The sequence below is a fragment of the Podarcis muralis genome, chromosome 9 (genome assembly GCF_964188315.1).
Source record: "Podarcis muralis chromosome 9, rPodMur119.hap1.1, whole genome shotgun sequence".
Lineage (NCBI taxonomy): Eukaryota > Metazoa > Chordata > Lepidosauria > Squamata > Lacertidae > Podarcis > Podarcis muralis.
This window is the reverse complement of record NC_135663.1, coordinates 23,211,252-23,235,667: the sequence shown is the minus strand read 5'-3', so window position 1 is coordinate 23,235,667 and position 24,416 is coordinate 23,211,252. Positions and strand designations below refer to the sequence as shown.

General features: G+C 40.4%; 2 protein-coding genes across 5 annotated transcripts in view; one reads left to right on the top strand and one right to left on the bottom strand.

Moving 5' to 3' along the window:
- GSTCD (glutathione S-transferase C-terminal domain containing) overlaps positions 1-9,878 on the bottom strand; it is a 56,723-nt gene extending 46,845 nt beyond the window's left edge. For 2 of the 3 annotated variants that reach the window (XM_077933888.1, XM_077933889.1), the window contains exons 1-2: positions 6,142-6,331; positions 3,320-3,465 (exon numbers count right to left, since the gene is read on the bottom strand). The gene's annotated coding sequence lies outside the window, so the exon portion shown is untranslated. Of the gene's footprint in view, positions 1-3,319; positions 3,466-6,141; positions 6,332-9,804 lie in introns of those variants that run through there. The other variant, XM_028743237.2, reaches the window with a different exon arrangement.
- A 4-nt stretch (positions 9,879-9,882) lies between these two features.
- INTS12 (integrator complex subunit 12) lies at positions 9,883-24,065 on the top strand. 2 transcript variants are annotated; one of them, XM_028743240.2, is made up of 7 exons: positions 9,883-10,132; positions 13,088-13,245; positions 14,287-14,439; positions 15,547-15,734; positions 19,434-19,593; positions 21,162-21,314; positions 23,250-24,065. In XM_028743240.2, exons 2-7 carry the CDS (start codon positions 13,096-13,098, stop codon positions 23,826-23,828), a joined length of 1,383 nt encoding a protein of 460 aa, XP_028599073.2. In that variant the 5' UTR covers positions 9,883-10,132; positions 13,088-13,095; the 3' UTR covers positions 23,829-24,065. The 2 variants fall into 2 exon arrangements, with proteins under 2 accessions (XP_028599073.2, XP_028599072.2); XM_028743239.2 differs by having other exon boundaries at positions 9,885-10,132; positions 15,544-15,734.
- Positions 24,066-24,416: the final 351 nt, after the last annotated feature.

Genomic DNA, 24,416 nt, shown 5'->3' with positions numbered 1-24,416 from the left:
ACAAAAATTAGTAATGTATATGCAATTCTTTCAAGTATGAAATATATTTGGTTCTATCTAAGTTTTACTCAGAGCAGACATAGACTTAACTATTTTTAAAACTCAATACATTGCGGTTATTCTTTTTGTTTATATATATAAAATATATATATATATAAAAAAAAACCAAAAGAAAATCAAACTAAACTAAAACCAGAATGGAGGGAAGCAATTAGATGAGAAGAGGAGTGGGTCAGCATGCATAGGTTTGCTCACTTTCAATGTAGAGGCATCATAAAAAACCTGTACATTCAACTAGGGCCAGAGTTCAGTACAGAATTGCCACAGAGCATGATAAGTACCAAATTTACGTAATCTGTAGCTAGTTCATGTATGGAAAGCAAGAATAGATCTCTTGTCCATTGTTGGAGTGTTTGTCCGTTTACTTTTCCAATGTTGTAAAATGATATGTTTGGCAACCAACAGAGCACAACTAATCCATTTCCGTTCCCTGGGGTAAGCTTCCACACAATAAGGAGGTGTTCTATCAAGGCCCTTTTGTCCATAAATTTTAGTTGTTTCCAGAACCAAGTTGATATGATCAGTGACCTCTGTCCAGAATTAGAAAATAACAGGATAGTACCACATCATGTGAAATAAGGAGAGTATTGACTAAATTAAATCTTGATAGCTCAATGGATCTATTCTAACTTTGTCCACATGCAATCCACTGTCATTTTCTACCCACAACCAAGACCGTTAATATCCCTATCATTGCCTTGGATCAAAATATGCAGTTCTGCTAGCAGAAAGCCTCTTCTGCTCAGGGAAGACTCAATTTATGATAGATCCAGAGATGTTCTTCCATTTTACTGAAGACCTTTGTTTCATAGACATATGCTACAGGCATCCTTATTCTCAGTTTCTCATACTGTAACACAAGCCCTATATACTATGGTAAAGGTAAAGGTAAAGGGACCCCTCATCATACTTGCACTTTGATGTGCTTTCGAACTGCTAGGTTGGCAGGAACAGGGACCAAGCAATGGGAGCTCACCCCGTCATGGGGATTCGAACCGCCAACCTGCTGATCAGCAAGCCCTAGGCTCTGTGGTTTAACCCACAGCACCACCCACTCCCTATATACTATGGTAAAGGGTAAAGGGACCCCTGACCGTTAGGCCCAGTCGTGAACGACTCTGGGTTGCGGTGCTCATCTCGCTTTACTGGCCGAGAGAACCGGCGTACAGCTTCCAGGTCATGTGGCCAGCATGACTAAGCTGCTTCTGGCGAACTAGAGCAGCACATGGAAACGCCGTTTACCTTCCCACTGGAGCGATACCTAGGTTTGAACTGCAGGGACCAAAGAACGGGAGCTCACCCAGTCACGAGGATTCGAACCGCCGACCTTCTGATAGGCAAGCCCTAGGCTCTGTGGTTTAGACATATACTATGGTGCTACATCTTTCACTACATAGCCCAAGAATTCACAAAAACCTAAGACTTCAGTCCTGTTTGTTAGAAGTAAATCTAACAAACATTCTTAGGATTGCAGCATTAGGCTGAACGCCTCAACACTTTCTAGGGAATAAGCACTAATATACCTGGTGAGACTTATTTCTGAGTAAACTGGAAACTTGTACTGGGTTGCACTGTAAGACATTTTCTCCATCTGATCAAAGTTATTCAGATCAAAATAATTACTTTTCTTAGACTACAGCATTCCTGAATTGCAGGGAGTTGAACTATATGACCCTTGGGGTGCCTTCCAACTCTACAATTCTATGATTTCAATTAAAATTACCTTAGTTCTTGACTGAAAACTCAACTTCCGCTCCCTTTACATTATTTTGAAAATAGTTGAACACACAGAACTTAAGGGAATAAATTATATACACAATTAGTTATGATTCTGCACCAATTATATCTGATTTATGGAGACTATATGCTTAGGATCCTAGACTTGAACAATAGAACATATTTAATAAATCCCATTGACTGTCTTTTCAATTACAAATCAGGCTGCAACTCTTGGACGCTAGATGGCACACTTTCAAAACAATTGCAGCTGAAGAACATAATACCATATTAAAAAAAAACCTTCACTATACCAAGAACTGTGATTATTTATTCATAATATTTTTTTTCATCTTTAAGTAGAGCTGAAGTGTGTTATCAGCCAATACAGCTACAACAGATCTGTGCACTGATTTTCCTTTGTATTCATTGTCATTGTTTGTCCAGATGCTTCGCACTGAGGGATGTTTGTCTTATCAAATGCTAATGTTCTGTGTAAACTGTGTCTGGAACTACATAAAACTTGCTAAATCCTCAGGAATATCACACCTTGGCCTGCCTGAGCCACAGTAACCCCACCTTATGTGTGATGTAATTTCTGGTTGTTTGTCCTTCTCCACGCCAAAATAAGGTAAAGATAAAGGTACCCCTGCCCGTACGGGCCAGTCTTGCCAGACTCTAGGGTTGTGCGCTCATCTCACTCTATAGGCCAGGAGCCAGCGCTGTCCGCAGACACTTCCGGGTCACATGGCCAGCGTGTCAAGCTGCATCTGGCGAGCCAGCGCAGTACACGGAATGCCATTTACCTTCCCACTGGTAAGCGGTCCCTATTTATCTACTTGCACCCGGGGGTGCTTTCGAACTGCTAGGTTGGCAGGCGCTGGGACCGAACGACGGGAGCGCACCCCGCCGCAGGGATTCGAACGCCAAAATACAAACCCTTAAAAGAGATGTTTCTTCTTGCTTCTGGGTCTTTCTTGCCTCCTTGATAGGAGGGGAGAGAACTCTGTTGCAACGGAAAAATAAAGATCTGCCTTGCTTTCACTGTATCCTGCCTCCATCCATTCACCTCTGACCAATCATACTTAGGGGACTCAGTCCCTTGTGTAGGAGCCATCCTACTCTTGTGTAGGATCCTGGTCTTCGGCACACTTAGGGATCCGCAGAGTGTTCGCAGTTTGCATAACAGAACTCAAAAGCTCAGCTTTTGACTAATCTACATTTATTTTCATATAATACACTTGGAGCGTTCTGACTTAGCTCCTTCCTCTTTCTCATCAGACAGCAAAGAGAAAGAACAAAGGACAATAGTCCCACTTCACGGAACACAGTAACACAAACATCCTGTCTCTGTCACTTCCCACTCTGTGGAGTCAAAACATACACCGTCATGTGATAGACAACAATCCCATGACTGCAATCACAGAGCAGGAATCTTAACACCTTGGGGAGTTGGGCAGTAAAAGCCAACCATCCCTATTTTTCTATATCAACCCCAAATCTCTAAATATTGGAAACAAATATCTTTCAGAAAAACACTCACCAATTAATGAGCTAAATGTTCCAGGTGATGGTATTTAATGTTCCGCTGTTCCCCTTTTCAACATCTGTAGTTCAATTACAAAGTTTTAATGGCAGTTGTCTATGAAGGATTTAATCTGCATCTCCACCCTGTTTGCACACTGATCCCTGTAGAGAAAGTCAATCCATTGTAAAGTTGAAATAGAATTACTGTATTTTTCGCCCCATAGGGTGCACTGACCCACAGGGCGCACCTAGTTTTTTGGGGGGGAAATAAAGGGGGGAAAATTATTAAATAAGAAGTCATACTCATCCAGAGCAGGCTAACTGAATGTTGCCCAGGGCTAGATTTATATGATTTCTAATGGCACCTATTTCTGAGTAAAAATGCATAGTTAATGCTAAGTCTCTTAACTTGAAAATAACTCACATTGAAGCAAACTTACATATATAATCAAAGTATCTAGAGGGATTTAATAAGAATTGTTGGTGTAGTCAAATCTGGAAAATTAACTTGAAAATTAAGGTGGAGAACAAAAAAAAAGATTTGTTTTTAACTATGTGGCAGGGAAAAAATATATAGAAAATGATAACAATGTTTGAATGCCTCCTGTGAAATATGCTACTACTTGAAAATCTTTGTAACTTTTCAGCTTCAAGTTACAATATCATGACTTCAAGGACAATATACCAATATTTATAAATAAAAGAAATGTTTACCACCCTCAAAGATCAGTAACAATAATTATTATTCCCAGGAATTGTGAATGAAATCACCAAAATTTGTATTTAAAAAAATATTATTATTTGTGTGGCGTATGTTTATTTTTAATTCAATTATATTGCTTCTTAACTTTTGGTATGTCATTGAAATATATGTTCTTGGTTAAAGAAATATAGAAAAAGAAATATAGAAAAGATTTTTACTTCTGAGTAAACATATTTAGGAAGTGACAGTACTGATAAACGTTATGGAGAAGCTGGTGCATAAAGGGTGTGAGTAGCCCAATGATTTTATCCGGAGTTATTCAACGCATTACTGAAATGGAGTATACAGCCATGTTTTGCAGAACAGGAAGATCTTTTAACTGCTAGTTCTTCCTCTCTCCTGTTTAATACTGCATGAACTGAGCAATTACGGACCCCTCTCAGCAAACCCTAGGGACGTGATTGTCTCACGTGAATGTCTGCAGCCTCCGCTTTCTAGTTGGTACTTGTGAGCAAATGCACCATTTATCCTTTTCTTTCACATTAGCAGTGCACTAGAGTTTGCAGAAGAGGGACACAGCTTTCTACTCCACTTTTAAACTCATTCTGTGGAGAGCAACAAGGTGACATTCTCAATTAAGAGTGTGCCTAAGGCAACAACATTGTTCCTTATTCACAGAGGGCTTCCGAGCAATGAGTAGAGTTCCATTCAGTGGAGATAAAAATAATAAATTCTGCGAGCATACAGAAGAACCACCAGGCAGATAGTTCTTCATTCTAGCTTTCTCTGTTGTTTGTTATTACTGTATTTACTCGGATCTAATGCTCACCATTTTTGGCCAAACCACATTGCAAAAATTGAGGTGTGCATTAGATTCGATGGCACATTAGACTCGAGTAAATACAGTACTTAAACTTTTATCTACAGGTACAATTGTTAAGTTTCACAACGGGTTAAACGTCATCATTCCTATTTGTTTATTTGATTTCTGTGTCACGTTTCCTCCAAAGAGTTCAGGGCAGGACATATAGTTTCACAGGAAATGTACTGATCTTCCACTTTCTGGCCCTCCACTTTGGTACCTGAGCTCCAGACTTAAACTTCCTTATGGCAATCACAGAATTATCGATAACGGTGTTATTGGCAATTAACATAATTTATTCAAGAGCTGTTCTTGCTAGATCAAAGCAAAAACATTCTGGAGCATCTCAGCCTTTTTTTGGAAGCTTAATGAACAACCCTATGCAAAGGAGCTGAAATTTGCCGCAAACACTGTAGGACGTGATTTAAAAGTACAGTTTGGCCTAAATCTCAAATTTAATAATACTACATTCAAAAAGTCACTGATTATACACAAACCTGTGCACCTCAAGACAGGTGCTACCATTATTTTCACCTGTGTCTTCCACAGAATATACCAGCTGCAATATAACATGCTCAATTCAGTCTCACCGATATATATTCTGTTGATATTTAAAGAAATCAATCATAGTTTAATCCTGCAGGCTTTCTTTCATTGTCATTCCCCAACCCATCAAAAGCCTTTTTGTCATAAAACAGATAGTTCAATGGCATTATCTCAAATATTTATCTAGGGGAAAAGGTCTTTTTCAATCTAAGGCAGATGGCAGTGATCAATACAAGCCAGCCTGCTATGTTCAAAGGCCTCCTGCCTTTTATTCCAGCTTAGCTGGTCTCTCAAACAATTGGTTCTCCTTTTAAAACCTAGCACTGCCAGTTTCCTGAGTGAACAAGTCTGTTATTACTATTAAAAAGAAATGCCACAAACGATTTTAAAAAAGAATGTTATTTACCTAAAACAGACCAACATGAGAATGACAGTCTACCCATCACTAACAAAAGGTATTTTTTTAACAACTCTTACAAAATTAAGAGGTATGGATGGCTAAACAATTTCAGTATTTTCATGCCCTGAAAACAACAAGAATAGTTTGAAACAACAAACTATTCTTTTACAAACTGATTTGCGTAAATTATCCCCAGTTTACATTTGCATATAGAATGCAAAGCCTGCTCTAGAGGTGATCCAATGCTTGTGCCACATTCTCATGTAATTTCCTGGGAAATTATCCAAATATATATGTGTGTATACATATATGGACAGACATACATACTTGAACTTCTAAGCAGGAGATGGAAATCTTCCAGGAAGGTACTTTCTATAATTACAGGGTTGTATCCAACAGGGACGCGGGTGGCGCTGTGGGTAAAACCTCAGTGCCTAGGGCTTGCCAATCGCATGGTCGGCGGTTCGAATCCCCGCGGCGGGGTGAGCTCCCGTCTTTCGGTCCCAGCTCCTGCCCACCTAGCAGTTCGAAAGCACCCTTAAGGGCAAGTAGATAAATAGGTACCACTTTATAGCGGGAAGGTAAACGGCGTTTCCATGTGCTGCGCTGGTGCTGGCTCGCCAGAGCAGCTTCGTCACGCTGGCCACGTGACCTGGAAGTGTCTCTGGACAGCGCTGGCCCCCGGCCTCTTAAGTGAGATGGGCGCACAACCCTAGAGTCAGACACGACTGGCCCGTACGGGCAGGGGTACCTTTACCTTTATCCAACATTAGTCATACTCAAAGTAGACCCACTGAACTCAATAGGCATAATTAAGTCCATTAATTTTAATGGGTCTAATCTGAGTGTAACTTAGTCGGACAGAACCCAGTTTTTAGGCTATTTGTAGTACAATAACCCCTCCTTAATGTGTTAATGACAGTAACAAATGCATGGTTTACCAATCTGTCACCAAAGGTACCATAGTCAGGATTTTTGTTTTCTGTTATCCTACACAGGAGCAAGAGGGCCTGGAGACCCAACTACAACCTGTGTCTGCACTCTTGCCTTGCACTGTGTTGCAGCTGTTGACTCCCAGTTCAGTGGACTAGATGAAAACCAAACTACGGTTTGTAGTGAGAATGACAACTGCATCTCCAAACAGAAAGAGCAGTTATTACCACAACAGAAAACCACTTGCTGAGCAGGACAGTAACTCTGTACTTTACCACAGACAACCTTCTAATTAAGTTGTGATTATGCAAGTAAGAGGTATAGAATATAAATAGTATCTCTAACTGCTGGGAGTGAGATAGGATGAGAAATGGAAACCATAGAGAATTGGATCATGGAGTGCCCTCATACATTGAACTGATAAAAATTCACAGCCACAAGATCTGATAGTTTAGATGATCGTCAGAGGGGATTACATGAATTTAAGAAGCATAAATCTGCTAATGGATACATGTCATGACGGCTATATGCTTCTTCCAGGTTCAGGGGCACCATGCCTCTCCATATTAGTTGCTGGAGAACAATGGGAGAGAGCACCATTGTCTTCTTGTCCTGCTTATGGGCTTCTTGTAGGTATCTGGTTAATCACTGTGAGAAACAAGATGTTAAGCTAGGCAAGTCTTTGTCTGATAAAGCAGAGGTCCTTATGGAAACAGCTCCAATTTAACTATATTGCATTATTTTATATAGGACCCTTTGGGGAGCCTTTTAATTATAAAGTGGGTAAGGGAAAAAATAACATACAGCTGCGGTACATCTAGTTAACAGTAGTGATTAACTTAAAAGCTGCATATGGACAATCTCACTTTAGGAGACTGGGAGAACTATTTAAGCACTCACAATCCTTGCACCTTGTGAGTGATTGTGCATGCCTGTACAAATGCATGAGTACAAATGAATATGTTTGTATGTCTCCTAAATAATAATAATAATAATAATAATAATAATAATAATAATAATAATAATTTATTTATACCCTGCCAATCTGGCTGGGTTTCCCTAGCCACTCTGGGTGGCTTTCAACAGAGTAGTTAAAATACAGTAGTCTGTTAAACATTAAAAGCTTCCCTAAAGAGGGCTGCCTTCAGACATCTTCTAAAAGTCTTCTATGCCCATCCTAGTTTGCCTATTGTCAGTCCGTATGGAGAACAGAGACTAGCACATGAATAGCATGTGCGTTGCAATCTACACAACTGATTCCCCACCTACTCCCCATGCTAGCTGCAAATTTCAAACTGGATTCACACTCCACCCTGGTCATGGATTTACTGAGTGCTACATAGTCTCACCCTACTTCTAATAAATGGGAACAAATAGTAGACTACTTAATTGAAAACAAGCAGTCCTGCACCACGAGGCTGAATTATTCAAGAACTTGGAATCAACTTAAGCCTTACTTTTATATCCTTGTAATGTGCTTACAATTGGGTCTTAAAATTTCAAGCACTCCAAACTCTTAATGTGCAGGGATTCTAATCCACAGAGAGCCAGAATTCAGTAGTTTTTTGCAGATAATCCTTGTGTGTTGCCGTTTAAGATTTATCACTTCTTTGTTGCTACACACTAGCATGCAGCATAAACAAACAGTGATTTCTGTTTTTGCATTATGTTTGAACCTGGGATAGTGGAATTGTTTCACTCCAACAAACTACTGTACAATCTGTAACCAAGGTTTATTGTTGGCTGGCTAGCTGTACTTAAAGCAAAATAAACCATGTTCTCCTGCCCACTAATGCAGAGGGGCAAAGTGGCCCAGATCACATGTTCATGGTAAACCATTAATGTGTGAACAGTGTAATTGTCTTCCTCTCACTGGTACACATGCTATATTTCAGGAGCTATGCGCTATCCTGCACCATGAACCTTTTATTAAGCCTTTGAGAAACCTTCATTGTGGTGGTATATGCTTTTGTGCTTGTGTAAATGAGGCAAGCTCTTCCTTACTCATAGCAGAACATAAACATTTAGGAATTTAGGAATACAGTATAGGAAGCTCATACACATACACCATCTACAGTGCCTGCCAGCAGCTTTCTAATATTTCAAATAGGGTTTTCCAACCTTAGCTGGAAATGCCAGGGATGAAACCAGATAACTTTTTGCATACAAAGCATTTGCTTTATCACTGTTCTAACCCTTCCTTACATTTTCCATCAGTTACACTGTGCAGAGTGTTGCCACGTGTTTAAAAACCAAAGCATGCGCATCTTTCAAAAGTTGCCTGATGTGCAGACACTCAACAGATGCAGCCTCCCATCCAGCTCCACATGCTGGTGGAAAACCCCACCTGTTGAATTTGGCTGTGCCCCGTGAAATCATCTACTTAATAAGCTCACCAGCAGCCAGTATTCAACAGGTGGAGTTTTGTCGTCCCCCCCCCCCAAAAAAGGGGGGGAATGTGCTTTGTAAGAAAGAAGCTTATGCTCGGTCTTGCGCTGAAGTTCAACCCTATCTGGAAACCACCCACCTCCCTAAATGAATAGGTAGAAACTAAGTGGAGCCCACTGTGCCCAAATCCTTTGGATCACCACCTCACCTCCAGCAGCAAGAGGAGACGGTGGAGGCAGCAGTGGGTCGCTAGCACTAAGCAGCTACAGATTTCTGGGAATCGGGTGGGGAGGGAGGAGATCACAACCCTCCACCTACCCACCCCCTTAAAACAAAACCTAGTCCAGGCATAGGCAAACTCGGCCCTCCAGATGTTTTGGGACTACAACTCCCATCATCCCTAGCTAACAGGACCAGTGGTCAGGGATGATGGGAGTTGTAGTCCCAAAACATCTGGAGGGCCGAGTTTGCCTATGCCTGAGCTAATCAGAACCGGCCCTGACTGGGTCTGATTCGAGGGTGAAACGGTGATGCACTCTGCACGCGCTCAAGAGGCTGGATTGCCCAGAGCACCATCACTCCCCGTGAATTTCAGCCAAGGGCTCCCTATTCGGCCCTCCTCCGTCGCCCCTCCCCCGCTCCCCCGGGGACCCTCCGCCAGGCGCTTACCCTCAGGAGCTGCTCCCTTATTAGCAGGCAGCCGCCTCCCGGCTTGAAGTCGCAAGCTCCGCCTTTTCCTGCCTTCCGTCATGGCTGCCGCCCGCCGCTTCCGGTGCCTGCCTCCGCGAAGGAGCAAGCGCGGCAGGGCCGGCGGCACCTCCGGGGAGAAAAGCCGGGAGCTTCGCGAGGTGGAGGTCGGGGAAGAGGAGGAGGTTGCGCCGGACCGACGGGGGCGCCGGCGTCGTCTGCGTGGTTCTCCCGGGCCCTACGAGCGCTCGGGGGGGGAAGAAGGGGCGAGTTTTGTCTACGGGGTTTCCCGGGCGGAGACGCAGCTGAGGTAAAAAGAGCAGGGGCGCTGGCGGGAAGCGCCTTGATCTGTCTGAGGAGCGGCAGAGGGACCTAGTCCCGCCTCTCCCGTTAAAGCGCTTCTTCCCCGCCGCATTCAAACACCTCGCTCCCCTAATCTGACAGTTTATAAAATCCCCGTCTCTCCCGTTAACGTTATTGCCGCTAAACCGCTTTCAGGTGTTGTGGCTTCCCCTTCACAATCAAGCGGTGTATAAAATTTTAGGAAACGAAACAAGCGGTGGTTTGTAACCCGGATGTTGATGCTTGTATAGAGAATGAATCGAGGCGTTCCTTTACCCGGAATTTGGGTCCGCCTTGTTTCGTTTTCAGGCGACATTACAGCTCTTTATATTGTGTGTTGGGAAAAATGTTAAGATTATATATATATATATATATATATGAAATATTTATTAAGATTTTTTAGAATAATACAGTAAAAATGAAAAAGAAAATAGAAAAATACAAAATAAAAACAGTTAAAAACACACATATTTTCTGTTACTTATTTTCCTTTAACTTATTTCCCGGACCTCCTCATACCTCTCTTTTTTGTATTCCGCTTCAATTTATTGGTTCAGCAAATCCTTACCATTAAATTTTAACCCATTTATAACCCTTTTTTCATATCACTACAGCTGGAAACCCCTTAATTGCTATCCAGCATCATTCTATCATTCATTAATTTTACAATATTTCTGTAGATAGTCTTTAAATTTCTTCCAATCTTCTTCCACCGACTCTTCTCCCTGGTCTCGGATTCTGCCAGTCATTTCTGCCAATTCCATATAGTCCAAAATTTATATACCGCCCTTTATCCGAAGAGCACCGGCGTTTTGTAGCAGAAAAACAATACATAACAACAACGAAGCAAATACACTTCCCCCTCCTGTCTATTACAGTATTTCAATCATCAGCTCCTGCTTTCCACCCCAGTTTTTGTTTGGTTATTTACGGTATGTTTTTTTGTCGGTTTGTGTTGTTAATATAGGTTTGTATTATAACATTGCAAAACCCAGTGCTTTTTTTCTTTAAGAAATTGCTTAGGGGGACTCCCCTTTTGACTCAAGAAAACCACCATTTTAGAGTTGAAATCAGGAAAAGTAAATACAGTCAATGGACCAAAGTACAAAGATTCACAAAATGTTTAGGTGTATGCGTACCCCTGCATCCCTCCAGAAAAAAGCACTGGCAAAACCTAATAAAAATTACTTTAAAAATAATAATCACGACACGAATCAACGCATAGTGTGAAGAGCTTTGTATCATCATCATCATCATTTTATTATGTATACCCCCGCCCACCTTGCCATTTTCTACCAGCCACCTTGATAGGTGCACCTGATGTTGATGGGTTGCAAACACATAAAAGCACAACACAAAAAAGAGTCTTGTTGGATCAAACCAAAAGGCCTATCTAGTCCAGCATCCTGTTCTTACAGTGACCAGCCCAATGCCATTGGGAAGCCCACAAGCTGCACCTGGGTGCAACAGCGCTTCTTTTCCCTTTGTGCTCTCTGGGAACTGGCATTCAGAGGCATAATGCAGGCATAGGCAAACTCGGCCCTCCAGATGTTTTGGGACTACAACTCCCATCATCCCTAGCTAACAGGACCAGTGGTCAGGGATGATGGGAGTTGTAGTCCCAAAGCATCTGGAGGGCCGAGTATGCCTAATGCCTCTCATTCTGGAGGCAGCCTTATGCTTGGTAGCTGCTGGTAGCCGTAACCTCCATGAATTTGTCTAAAAACTTTCGAAGCTGTCCAAGAAGATGTCATTATTGCATCTTTTGGCATTACTTGGAGTTCCTGGACCAAGGTCAGGGTGTTAAATGTTGGTATATACCGTAGTTTTCCGTGTATAAGACATGTTTTTAAATTATAAACTAATGTTAAAAATTGGGGGTTGTCTTATACACAGATAGTGCAGGGCGATTGGTTGCAGCCGCGAGCAGGAGATTGTCAGTGGCAATTGGGCGGGTGATTGGTGGCTGCTGGCATCGAGCGGGCAGATGATTGGTTGCTTTGGCGACGCGTGCGATTGGCAGTGTCGGTCAGGCGGGTGTGCTATTTTCTACAATTCCCCTCCACAAAAAAGCTCAACAACTTGTGGCAATTCCCCCCCCCCCCCCCCAAAATAGCTCAACAACTCTGGGCAATCTCCCCCACCCCATTTTCTTTATTTGGAGTCCCCAAAAATAGGTGTCGTCTTATACACAGAGGCGTGTTATACACAGAAAAATACCGTAGTATAGCTTGAGACCAGAACAGTGTGGGGCATGAGAAATAACCTTGCCCCAGATATGACTTTAGTCTATGGAACTTGCATTGTTGTTGTTGTTTAGTCTTTTAGTCGTGTCCGACTCTTCGTGACCCCATGGACCACAGTCTATGGAACTTGCACTGTTAGAGATGCTAAATAATCCTAGCTGCTCACTTAGTGCGGTGGAATCTACACTTTGAAACTGCTCACCTATAAACACCAGACAGGCGCCTTCACTGTAATCTTTTTGGTGCCTACTAAAAAATCTTTTTTATCAGGCAAACCATGTTCCCATGTATTTTTAGCTATTGTTGATTTTAATGAATTATATTTTGATTTTTTTAAAAAATCCACATAACTCTTCATTTATTGACAACATTAATGTTTGTTTTATTTTCTGTAAATTGCTTAGAGGTTTTATTTACAATCAAGCAGTAAATACATTGTTTTAAATAAAATAAATATAAGCTGCAACTATCTTGTGTAACTTGAGTTAGTTACTGGGACTGTGCCAGATTCAAAAGTCTTGCAACCTATATTCTAAATGCACAGTATTATTTCCAGAAACTGTTTTATTTTTGCTAAGAATAAGGTGACAGATTTCCTCTTAAGAAACTTGTACTTTTGAAGGGGGGCATATATTTGTTTAAAGTTCTGCTCTTTCATTATTTATTTTCATTTAAAGATACTGCTATGGCTGCTACTCTGAACTTGGAGCTAGACCCCATATTCCTGAAAGCTCTGGGCTTTCTGCATTCAAAGAGCAAGGATTCAGCTGAAAAGCTAAAAGCACTACTGGATGAATCTTTGTCTAGGGGGATTGACTATCGCCCATCACAGAAGGTACTGGAGTGAACGAATGAAATGTGTTAGATATATTTGTGCTGTATATAACTTCTGAAATGGGAGGCTCTTTCCTATTACTTGAAGAAGCCAGTAAGAATTGAAAAGAACTTCAAAAATAATCAGTATCTACTTTCATTTGTCCGTACATTTGCATTCTGATCCAGTACATGTATATTCAGAGGTGAGCCCCACTGGGTTCAACGGGCTTATTTCTTGTTAAGACTGCTTGGGACTTAGAATCCTATTCTGAATATTAGAAATCAATGAAAAATAGAATTTGTAGCCAGTGAGCAGAATGTGGCTCAAGTAAGTAAGGAGTGGTGGTGGTGCTGTGAGTCACGTTTCAGGTTCTTTAAAGCACAGGAACAAGAACTTCTGTTATAACAGACCAGATTTCTTTCATCTGGGCTCCAGAAGGCCTTTTTAATGGTTCTGATGTGTTGCTATTGCCATCAGCATTGTTACTTGTTCCTTCATTAGTAAAGGGTTGGCCAGTGGGTAAGTTCTGCTTAGCCTTTGTAGTATCACAAGTGATAGATTGACCTGGTAGCTGATCTCATTGTTGACTTGGGATGTAAAAATAAAACCTGATAGCAGGGGAGAGAGAAGTTGTGGCTTGCATAGTAGAAGTGCTGACATTACTGTCAAAATGGTCCAGATCCTTAGCATACACAGGCTCCAGCCATCTTCTATTTAAATAATTTTGTGTAGGATTGGCATGTAAGTGACTGAACCAAAAAAAAACCTTTATAGTATAAAATGCCTATACTATCTGTATTAAATAATCTCTATTTCCTCCACTTTGTTTGGCACTTTAGGGCAGGGGTAGCCAACATCGTGCCGCCTATATATTATGTATGGCAGTTCCCATCCTCCTTGACAACTGGCTGTGCTGGCAGGGGAAAATGGTATTTGGGGTTGGGGTAACATTTTAAGCTTTGTCACCTCTCAAAATGAAAACAAAATTGTTTTGATCTCAGCATAGCAACTATATCTAATATTACCATTAATACAACATTATTGTTATGCTTTATACAGGAGGTAGATCAGCCCAAAGTATCTATTACAAAACCAGTTTCTGTTAAGCAAGAGCCTAAGGCTTCCTCAAACCTTCCTTCAGGTAGCAATAATGGCAAGCCCATTGCAGCCGAAAAGGTGAAAAAAGAAGCGGAGAAGAGGTCTGCTGATAAAGTAAGTTCTACTGCTACCTGTAAAGCATTATTTGGATAGGAATTTTTGTGTATTTGGATAGGAATCCTTGTGTATGAATGTGTTCTGCTTTGCTAGCTGTGTCCTCTCCATAGTTAATTGCTCACTTCTTTCAAGAGTAGGAGCTGTGTGCTTTCTCTTCTATGCAGATTGTTTAGTTTTCAAAGGGTGCCCTTTTCCTTGTCTACAAATTCCTTAGCAGCTTTCCAGTGCTGCAGGCTGACAAGCAAGCATGTTAATTTTGCTTGGGCTTTGTTTATTTTGCCTCGCTTGCAATCTCACTTTACCCACCACTGTTTTTGACTGCATGACAGCAGGGCTTCTATTTAATGCAAGGCTGTAATTAAATCTAGCTGGTGCTAGCATGGAAATTAAGAGCAAGAATGATGGGCCTGGGAGCATCTTAGTTCAGCCATGAAGTTGCTTGGGTAGCCTTAGATAAACCACTACCTCTCAGCCTCAACAAACTTGCCCCATTTATAATATGAGGTAAGAATACTGGTGTGCCATGCATACCAGGGTAACAAACAGGTATAGAGAGTCCTTGTAGGAATGAAGTGCTCTTAATAAATCAGGATAATCACTTTAGTATTCATAAATAAGAATTCATTTCATTTTAAGGGATCTACAAACTTGGTAAGGCATTTAATCCAGAAGATTAAGTTATGAATAATACACCTGATCTTCAGGCGATCCATTCTGCTTCATATTCTTGGTAATGGAGTAAGATCAGAGTAATACTAAACTATGAATCTGCTGGAAGAAAAAGCCTGAGGCACTTTTTCCAAATGCTCTAAGCAACAACAGCAAACTATTTTGAGTTCAATGTGCCAGTACACTTTGGTTCCTTTCGTAGTGGCGATAAATATGTTTATCAGTATTACTGGACTTCTGTAATTTTCAGAGCACCTCACATTCTACATAATTTGGAGATATGGGGGGAAAGGTTATGTTAATTAATGTAATGCATTCTGTAAATTTTGTGTTATGCAATGAACATGCTTTCTTTCAATTATAAACTGATTTCTTATTTACTTGCTCGAAGCTTTCATGTTTTCACCATCACTGTGTGTATATATCATTCAGCAGATAAAGCTGGAAAGCAGTGAAGGAGTTGACATGCCAAAGAAACCAAGACTAGAAAAGCCAGAGACTCGTTCATCCCCAATCACAGTACAGACTAGCAAGGATTTGGCCATGGCAGACCTTTCAAGTTTTGAAGAAACTAGTGCTGATGATTTTGCCATGGAGATGGGTTTGGCTTGTGTTGTTTGCCGGTGAGTATGGGAAAATTTGGCAATTGCAGCAGATTTATAGGGTGTAATTGACCATTTTGTAGTCAATTCTAAATAGTCACTTTTCTTTGTAAGCCAAGCGGTAATTTCTAATAGGATTTTCCCATGGTTCATGAGATCAAAGGCCTAAAATTTAAACAATAAATTATTTCTGTAAAAGTTTTCAGACTAGCAGCCTAAGCTTGCGCATGCTCACTTTTAGGTAAATATCACTGAGTAAAAAAGGATTTACTCCCAGGTAAGCGGGTGTAAGAATGTAGCCTTAATTCACTTTGTTGTTGTTGTGTTTGTGGTTGGTGAGGGTATTTTGTGGGCGTGCATAGGTTTTGTTTTTAAGTATATGGGTATTCAGTTCTAACTGAATGTTCATGCTGCTGTTTTAATGCAGTATGAGAAACAGGTTCACGTTGCATAGCAGTATATTGCAGATTTATTAAGTTAATGGGGAAAAAGAAATATTTGGGTCAAAATCTGTCCCCTACTGCAGCTACTAATATCATAGTTGCTTTGGGTTTGCAGAAGATGCCTTTGTGTAATGCACTGCATATCTTGCAACTTGAAAATCTTAAAATCTCAGTTCTCCGGTATCTTTCAGCTATTAAAGACTTTTGACTTCACCAAGCAAAGGAATAAGGCTGTGTTCAGTCTTCAAATTGCTTGCTTCAGAAGTTCACCCTAAGTAATCTCATTGAATTCTAGGTTACTTCTCTTGAGTAAATACGACTGAAGGGGGGGGGTGGCAACCTGGGCTTAGACAATTGTTGAATTTAACTTTATGTATGCATATATGCTAACCAGAGGCATGAAACTGTCAGTAGTAGAATAAGTATAAGTATAAAAACCATGGTAGTCTGTAGGGGAGACCTTAAATAGCTGTTCCGCTTAACAAATATTGTTAAGCCACTGTTTGGGTTTCAAGTGTAACTAAATATTCAAAAGCAAAATGTTCTGTGTGATTTGCAAGTGACACTTCAATCCTGTCGAAATAGAGGATTTATTAGGGAGAAACCTATATACCTTTTCAAGAACTCTTCTATATCATACCATATATATTAATGTCACTGTGTTTTATTTAAGGTATCAAACTCTTTGAACTGTTTCCATTTCAAACCAGCTTCAAATGAAATTTGGCTTTGACAATTTTTGTCACACAAAGTTTTTATGTTTCATTTGGCATGGAATTTTTAAAATCTCACCACAGTTATTATTTTATAGATTTAAAATATGAAAGTATGTGTCATATAGTTGGAAGATCTTAAAATTTTGTGATCTCCCCCTTTTTCTTTTTTTAAAGAAACTGTAGCTGCTCTATTTAGCAGTCAAGGCTGTAAATCCTTAGCACATTTCCTAGGAAGTAAGCTCAGCCTGCTTAGAATCACACTGCACATACTCCTGAATTGGCACAAGATTTTCCTGATTGGTTTTCAAATTAGCCCACCTTTTAAAAAAACTGTTTCTGAAGCCATCTGAATATTATCTTCTGTCTTCATTTTCCTGTTAAATAAAGGAATAGCGTATTTCTCTTACCACATCCACCTGCAAATAGAGTTTCCATGGTTACCTACGTACCTGTACCATGGGGATATGTGCCAGAGCAGCTTAGAAGTAACCTGATTTGTCATCTAAAAGTAGTAACGGTTTGGGAAATTGTGTTTGGCTGACTCCAAGCCATATTTCCCTTAACGTATAGCCTCCAAATTGTCATTTATATATTTTTCCAAGAGAAGAACCCCCTCCCCTGACATAGTAGTAATGTTTTAACTGTTAAAAACATAGCACCTTGACTACTTTGATCAAAGCTGCTGCTCGAATTATCCCATTTTGCATAACAATATATTAGGATAATGCCTTTCAATTCTGTATGCCTTCTTTCCCCCTTTACATCCTGTGCAAACTTCCTGGGTGACATCTAGCAGCGGGCAGACTTCCACTCACAGAGAGGGACTTCTTTTCCTCTTTGTCACATTGTAGTTCCCTGTATGTCCCCAAAATCTACTCCAGCAGGTTGGGGGGGGGGCGAGGAGCAGATTTGGGGGCATGCAGGAGGCAACAAGGGGAAGAAGAGGGAGGGGAAGTACTGTTGTGCAAGATGAAGTCTGTTTCACAGTCTTGCTCACATCGTTGTCTCTCACTGTTTCTTCTTGGAGGTCTCCTTTTTTAATCTGTCATTATTCTAAGATTTGGCTCTTCTTCCACAACTAAATCAGTTTTTTTTGTTGTAACTGGGCTCTCCTTGCTCTAATGTCTTCCATTATCTAAATGGACTGGATCCAGTTAGAGTTTTCTTCCCAGTTAGATTTACATAACTCAGATAGTAGCAGTCAGCACTGAATACAAGAGTAATAAAATAAGAATTAGTCATGATAGTAGCAGTTCATTTTTGACCCTACTTTGCCGCTTTGGAAAACAGCTGACCTTGGTCCAGATACTTCAATGACTGCTTGATATGACTCTGGGCTCAGGGCCAAGCCTGCTTTGGGGAAAGAAAATATTTCTGTCCCCCCCCCCTTTTATTATGAGGAAATCAAAATAGCTATACTTTTTATATAAATGATTTGGTAGCATAATAGCACGTCTAGAGTGGATAATGTCTGCCACATAGATCTGGAGATTTTTGTGAAGGGTATCTTCAAAAAAATTTTTTTAAGGAACCCTTTGTAACTTCCTTATTTTTTGGCAGAATTGGATGAAATTTGCAGACATCCTGAGGACTTTTATGGAAGACTCAATCTATCCTAGTATTTTATGGGCAATTTGTATGAAACCATCTTAAATGAGAGAGGTACCCATTGGTAATAAACCAAGTATATCTAGTGCTTTTCATACTATACAGCTTTTTAAACTTGATTTTTTGGGGGAGGTGAAAAGTAAAGAGAATCATTTTCCTCCCAGTGGCTTTGTGGGCAGCAATTCATTATGAGTGTATCTAGGCACACAAGCAAAATGTTTTGAGTTAGGGAGCAGGCTGGCATGGGCAAGTTTCCTCTTTTTGTACAGAAACAGGCTTGCCAGGGCATATCCTGTTCTCTGAGGAAAGATCCTATAATCCTTAGCTTCCTTTACGCTTCTTTTTCTATCCCTCATTCCCACTTTTAGATGGTTTAGGTTCCTCAGAGCTGGGGCAGTCTTCTGAACGTAGGCTTCATTGTGATGCACATGGATGTTGTTCTGCTGAGAAGTATTAAGAATAGTCCTTTGGAGGTAGCTTTGCAAACACCCAGACTGTGTTTTGAGAGGAAATGTTAGCTGTTTGACAGTGGAATGGACTCCCCCCCCCCCATGAGGTGGTGGACTCTGCTTCCTTGGAGGTTTGGATGGCCATCTGTCATGTATGATTTAGTTGAGGGGGTTGGACTAGATCAGGAGTCAGCAAACTTTTTTAGCAGGGGGCCGCTCCACTGTCCCTCAGACCTTGGGGGGGACTATATTTTGAAGGGAAAAAATGAACGAATTCCTATGCCCCTCAAATAACCCAGAGATGCATTTTAAATAAAAGGACACAATCTACTCATGTAAAAACACGCAGACTCCTGGACTGTCCACGGGCCGGATTGAGAAGGCGATTGGGCTGGATCTGGCCCCCGGGCCTTAGTTTGGCTACCCACGGACTAGATGAACCTCAGGGTCCCTTCCAACTCTACAGTTCTATGACTCTTGGGCCATACATTTTGTGCTTTGCAGACAAATGACAGTTACTTCAGGAAATCCATTAGTGGAGTGCCAGGAATGTCATAATCTCTACCATCAAGATTGCCATAAACCTCAAGTGACAGACAAAGAAGTGAATGATCCTCGCCTAGTGTGGTATTGTGCTCGATGTACCAGACAAATGAAAAAAATGGTAAGAAGTTTCCCCCCCTTAGAATAATTGATAGCATGCACTGAGCCACTAATTGGGTTCTTTAAGTAAGGAATTTCTTGACTAAAAATAAAAAGGGGAATTAGAAGGGAGGAGGGTTGATGGAATACATTTTCCCCCTATATTGATTTATTGTCAAGTAAGAAATGCCTTAATAAATAGTTATATATGCTTTTTGAAGTCTGCTGGTGTATTTTTAGCTGCCGCTGTATTGATTTTTATATCTTAATATTTCCCTTGCCAAAGGTAGGTGTTTGGATTACAAAAAATGTAAAAGTCAGGCAAGGTCATTGGAGCACGGGAAGAAGGAATCAGCTAAATGAATCAATAACCCCCTACTCTGTGCACTTATGTCCTGAATGGATTGCTCTCTGCAAATTATCTTTTAAGTAAGAGAAAGTAACAAATATTGGGCTACATTAACCATCTTTAGCTCCCGTAGAATCTTTATCTTTCATAGAAGATGAAAGGCTTCTGTTTCATTGCTTCTCTCTGGGGACATGCCTTTTTGCATGTTAATTGAAGATATGGGAAGAATATACAATTCCTGCAATTTTAAAAGTTGGTTAATAGAAGGAACATTTCAGTGTTAGAAAAAAATGTGCTTCTCGTAACTTCAATTTTAAAAAACAACAACCATGAAAGAATCACTCAAATTACAGATAAACTCCTGTATCTTAGTTTTGAAATCATATAATACTTAGCTTAGATGCTAATGTCCACTTCGGCAATTGTTTGAGGCTTCATTAACTGCTGCTTATGAAGCCATGAATGAGCTTTGGGGCTAAGAACTCATCCCCTTGCCCATATTCTCCCTTCCATCACATGCTAACTTTAGTACTAAGATCCTGGCTTGCATTAGGACAGAGTTGCCAGTTATATCTGAACCAGCTTAGCATTACGTTGACAAACCAGGAAACCATAATCTGAACTGGGCCATTGACTGATAAAACAGCAATATGACCTAGTCTGTTTAAAAAACAAGCAACCTTTGTAATGTTAAAAAAAATTAAATGTTGACTTATTTCTTCCTAGATTGCACCAGCCAACAAATGTACTATTTGAAGGACCTTATCCTTTAATATGTTGGGATGGGGTGTTGACATTTGAATGGGTATTGCACTGCTCATTGCATTTGCTATTCTGCAATTAGGAATAAATTCATATAACCCTGTCTTTCTTATGACTTGTTTGACTTTTGTGATTGATGCCAAAAGAGCAAAACCACACCTATTATTAGAATCCACCCCAGACTAGTTTTCCAGTTCTGTTTCCTTTGACTAAATGCTTCCACCTTACCCACTTGTACTTTTTCCATTTTCCTTGCCATTCTTGCTGCTCTTTTCCCAAATTTGGGTTCTTGATTTATGTGCCCATTCTCAAACCTTTTATTTCCATGCAGCTTAAAATTCCACACTCATTTTTGTTTCAACTGTCCCTCATGCTTTCTCATGCCCAGTGATGAATATTTCCATTGACATTGCTAAGGCATTTCATTTTGTTTTTAATTATTTCCATATAAAGAATGTTAACATGTGTAATTTATACAGGCTCAGAAAACACAGAAGCCTTCCCAGAAGCCAGCCCCTGCTGTAGTTTCAGTGGCTCCAGCTGTGAAAGACCCGCTGATAAAGAAACCAGAAATTAAGCTAAAGATGGAGACAACGTCAACTTTCCTAGCGTTTAAGAGGACAGAAGTCAAGGTACAGTACATAATATGTTTTGTGGAAAAAATAAGTTATTTTATTGTGTTTAGCACAGGTCTCCCCCCCCCCCCAATATCACATAAACCTCATTAGTATCCAAAACTGAAGTACTTTTATTTTACACTACTAGTTTGTCCATAATTCTGAATGGGTGATAAAATATGTCTTCCATTTGGATAGCAGCCCTCAATAAAATACTGAATTCATCCTTTCTAATTTATAAGAATCATTTTGTGTTTGATTTGGTAGACTGAAGGGGTAATCTGCATTTCTTCCGAGGCTTAGATAAGATGTAAGAATAATTTTGGCTGTTCTTTTCATCCCACTTGTGGGGAATGCAGATAGGTTGGAAGGGCCTAATTGATTTATACTGGAATTTATAAATCACTTTTCCACTTCAGACTGATATATAATAAAATAATTAAAATTCAGTTTTGAACAGTTGAAATAATAATTAAGACTAAAACTAGTCTTATCTCACTATCAGCTGAAGAAGTGATGAAAACAAGCCAGGGGGATAGCTCGCAGAGACTGTAATAAAAGCCTTGGCTTCTGCTATTGGCTTTCTGGATTAGGAAGCTTTCCAAGGCTTAAGCTGACAAGCTCCAAGGCTGCACAGCTTCATTTTTTCCAAAGCTTAAGGGCATCGCTGGGCTTGCCCACCAGTAACTGAAACCTTACAGAATCCCTGTTTTGTTTAAGCTGAAATTAGTATGTAGGATTTTTGAACAAATGGAAAAGAGGACTTTTTAAGCCAATCTAATATTGTAGTGTAGCATAGTCAACATTGCAAATCAATTCAGACCTGGAGGCAGGGGGAAAAGATTTAATTTTCAAAGAGTTCTCTAATAACACGTGTAATTATTGACCCAATTCCGAATCAATGTGTTGGGAGTTTTAAGAAATGATCTTTAGAAACAAAGATCAGGAAGTTCAACATTGCCATGTTCTTATACAGCATCCATTCATTTCCATGGGAAATTGTGCAGCAGAATTCCTAGCTGATTGTGCCCAAAGTTTGTGCAAGTGTGATCTATGTTGAGCTGAAGTGTAGATGAGTTCTTTAGTAGGGTTTTCCTGGTGATTGCCTTCCAGACAACTTGTCAGAAGCCTGGGCAAATATTTGCAAGGCATTGCAGACAGCCAACTTTACTGTCTATTAAGGCTAAATAGAAGCAATTCCCTTTTTCAAAACATGCAAAACAGATGAAGTTTGTATCTGGGAATTCACATTTGTTGTCCTGATAACAGCAATTTCAGGTAATAGAATAACCATGGATTCTGCTGTTTATCTTTTTAATTCCCAAGTGCTGAAGTTTTATGTGCTGCAGATTGTTTTGTCACTTTTACATCGGAGTGAAGGATCATTGTGCTTATTTAATTCTTAGGTAAAAATGTTGGTGTTGTCTTAACCTGGAGAATTAAGATATACCTGCCACTTTGTGCCCTCTGGTTTTTTTGATCAAGGTGATTTGGGATAATACACTGCTTCCTAGGTTCATCTGTTTCAGTTTATCTGAAGAAGTGTGCATGAACATGAAAGCTTATACCAAGAACAAACTTACAGTGGTACCTCGGGTTAAGTACTTAATTGGTTCCGGAGGTCCGTACTTAACCTGAAACTGTTCTTAACCTGAAGCACCACTTTAGCTAATAGGGCCTCCTGCTGCTGCCGCGCCGCCAGAGCACGATTTCTGTTCTCATCCTGAAGCAAAGTTCTTAACCTGAAGCGTATGTAACCTGAGGTACCACTGTAGTTGGTCTCTAAGGTGCTACTGGACAATTTTTTAATTTTTTTTTATATATTGCACTACTTCCTGTTGATTTATTTTCTAATACCAAGAATGTGAAAAATATTACTATTCATGCTGGTCTGTGTTCTGCAGGGATCAGCTTTAATTAATGTGGAGTTTGTATTGGTCTTTATTTTAGACTTCGGCAGCTATTTCTGGTAACTCCAACAGTGCCAATGTTTCCTCTTCGTCAACCAGTGGCCTTACAGGATGGGCAGCTTTTGCAGCAAAAACGTCCTCCGCAGGTCCATCAACAGCCAAGTTGGGATCCACAACCCAGAGTACTAGCAGCAAGCCAGTTACTGCCTCAAATAATCAAAAACCTGTGGGTTTGTCAGGGTTGGCAACAGCCAAAGCAGGGCTAGGCTCAAAAATAGCAACGCCTAACAGTGGCACAACCCCTGTTCCGTTTAAGCCCCTGCCCCCTCTCACATTGGGGAAAACAGGTCTTTGTCGTTCAGTTAGCAGTGACAATGTAAGCAAAACAGGGCTCCCAAGTCCAAGCAGTTCAGCTCCAAGTATCAGCCAGGCTGCTGGTGGAAACGGAAGTGGTGGAACAGCAGGCAGCAGTGGGAGCAGCACCAGCAAAGCAAGTGCGGAATCTGGCAATCAGTCCCCTTCTCTGAAGGGTCCTACTTCTCAAGAATCACAGCTCAACGCTATGAAAAGGTTACAGATGGTAAAGAAGAAAGCTGCTCAAAAGAAGCTAAAGAAATAATAGAAGTATCTGATGAAGTGCAAACATGTCTCTGGGATCAGTTGAACAAGAGAGTAATAAAGTCCTATAATAAAAGCTGCAATCAGATGTCTTTATTTGGTGGCAGAAGTTGTGCTTTCAAGTCGAAGCAGTATTGGTTTTTCAGGTAATGCCATATTCTGAACCTGCTTTAGACCCGAAGCCTGAGTATGAACTATTTCTTTAAAATATTTCAATAAAAATATTGTTTGAAATACATGTGACTTAGCACTTTTCTCTATAATTCCTCTAAGAGGAGTTCATATAGAAGGGGAGAAGGTGTCTTAATGCCAGCTTTACACACATTTTTGGTGATTTTCACCATGCAACAAGCCTTCCATTTCTGTGGATGTCTCAAATTGCAGTTATGTACTGATTGAGATTTATTTAAATGATGGGCTACACTCGCTTTCACATTAGGTCTTGCTTTCTCTCCTCACCCATACAGCCCCCTCCCATGAGCATCCTTTACCTCCTCTGAAGTGTTGAGGCATCCTATAGAGTACAAGGGGTTTGAGATTGAGAGAGCGTAACCATTGGACGGGCAGGCAGATATCATCGCCTGATAAA

Bases quoted from the DNA above. Each gene is read 5' to 3' on its own strand.
- INTS12 (XM_028743239.2), top strand. From the start codon at position 13,096: ATGGCTGCTACTCTGAACTTGGAGCTAGACCCCATATTCCTGAAAGCT. The intron at 13,246-14,286 runs GTACTGGAGTGA...TGCTTTATACAG, and splicing joins ACTATCGCCCATCACAGAAG to GAGGTAGATCAGCCCAAAGT. The intron at 15,735-19,433 runs GTGAGTATGGGA...TGTGCTTTGCAG, and splicing joins TTGGCTTGTGTTGTTTGCCG to ACAAATGACAGTTACTTCAG.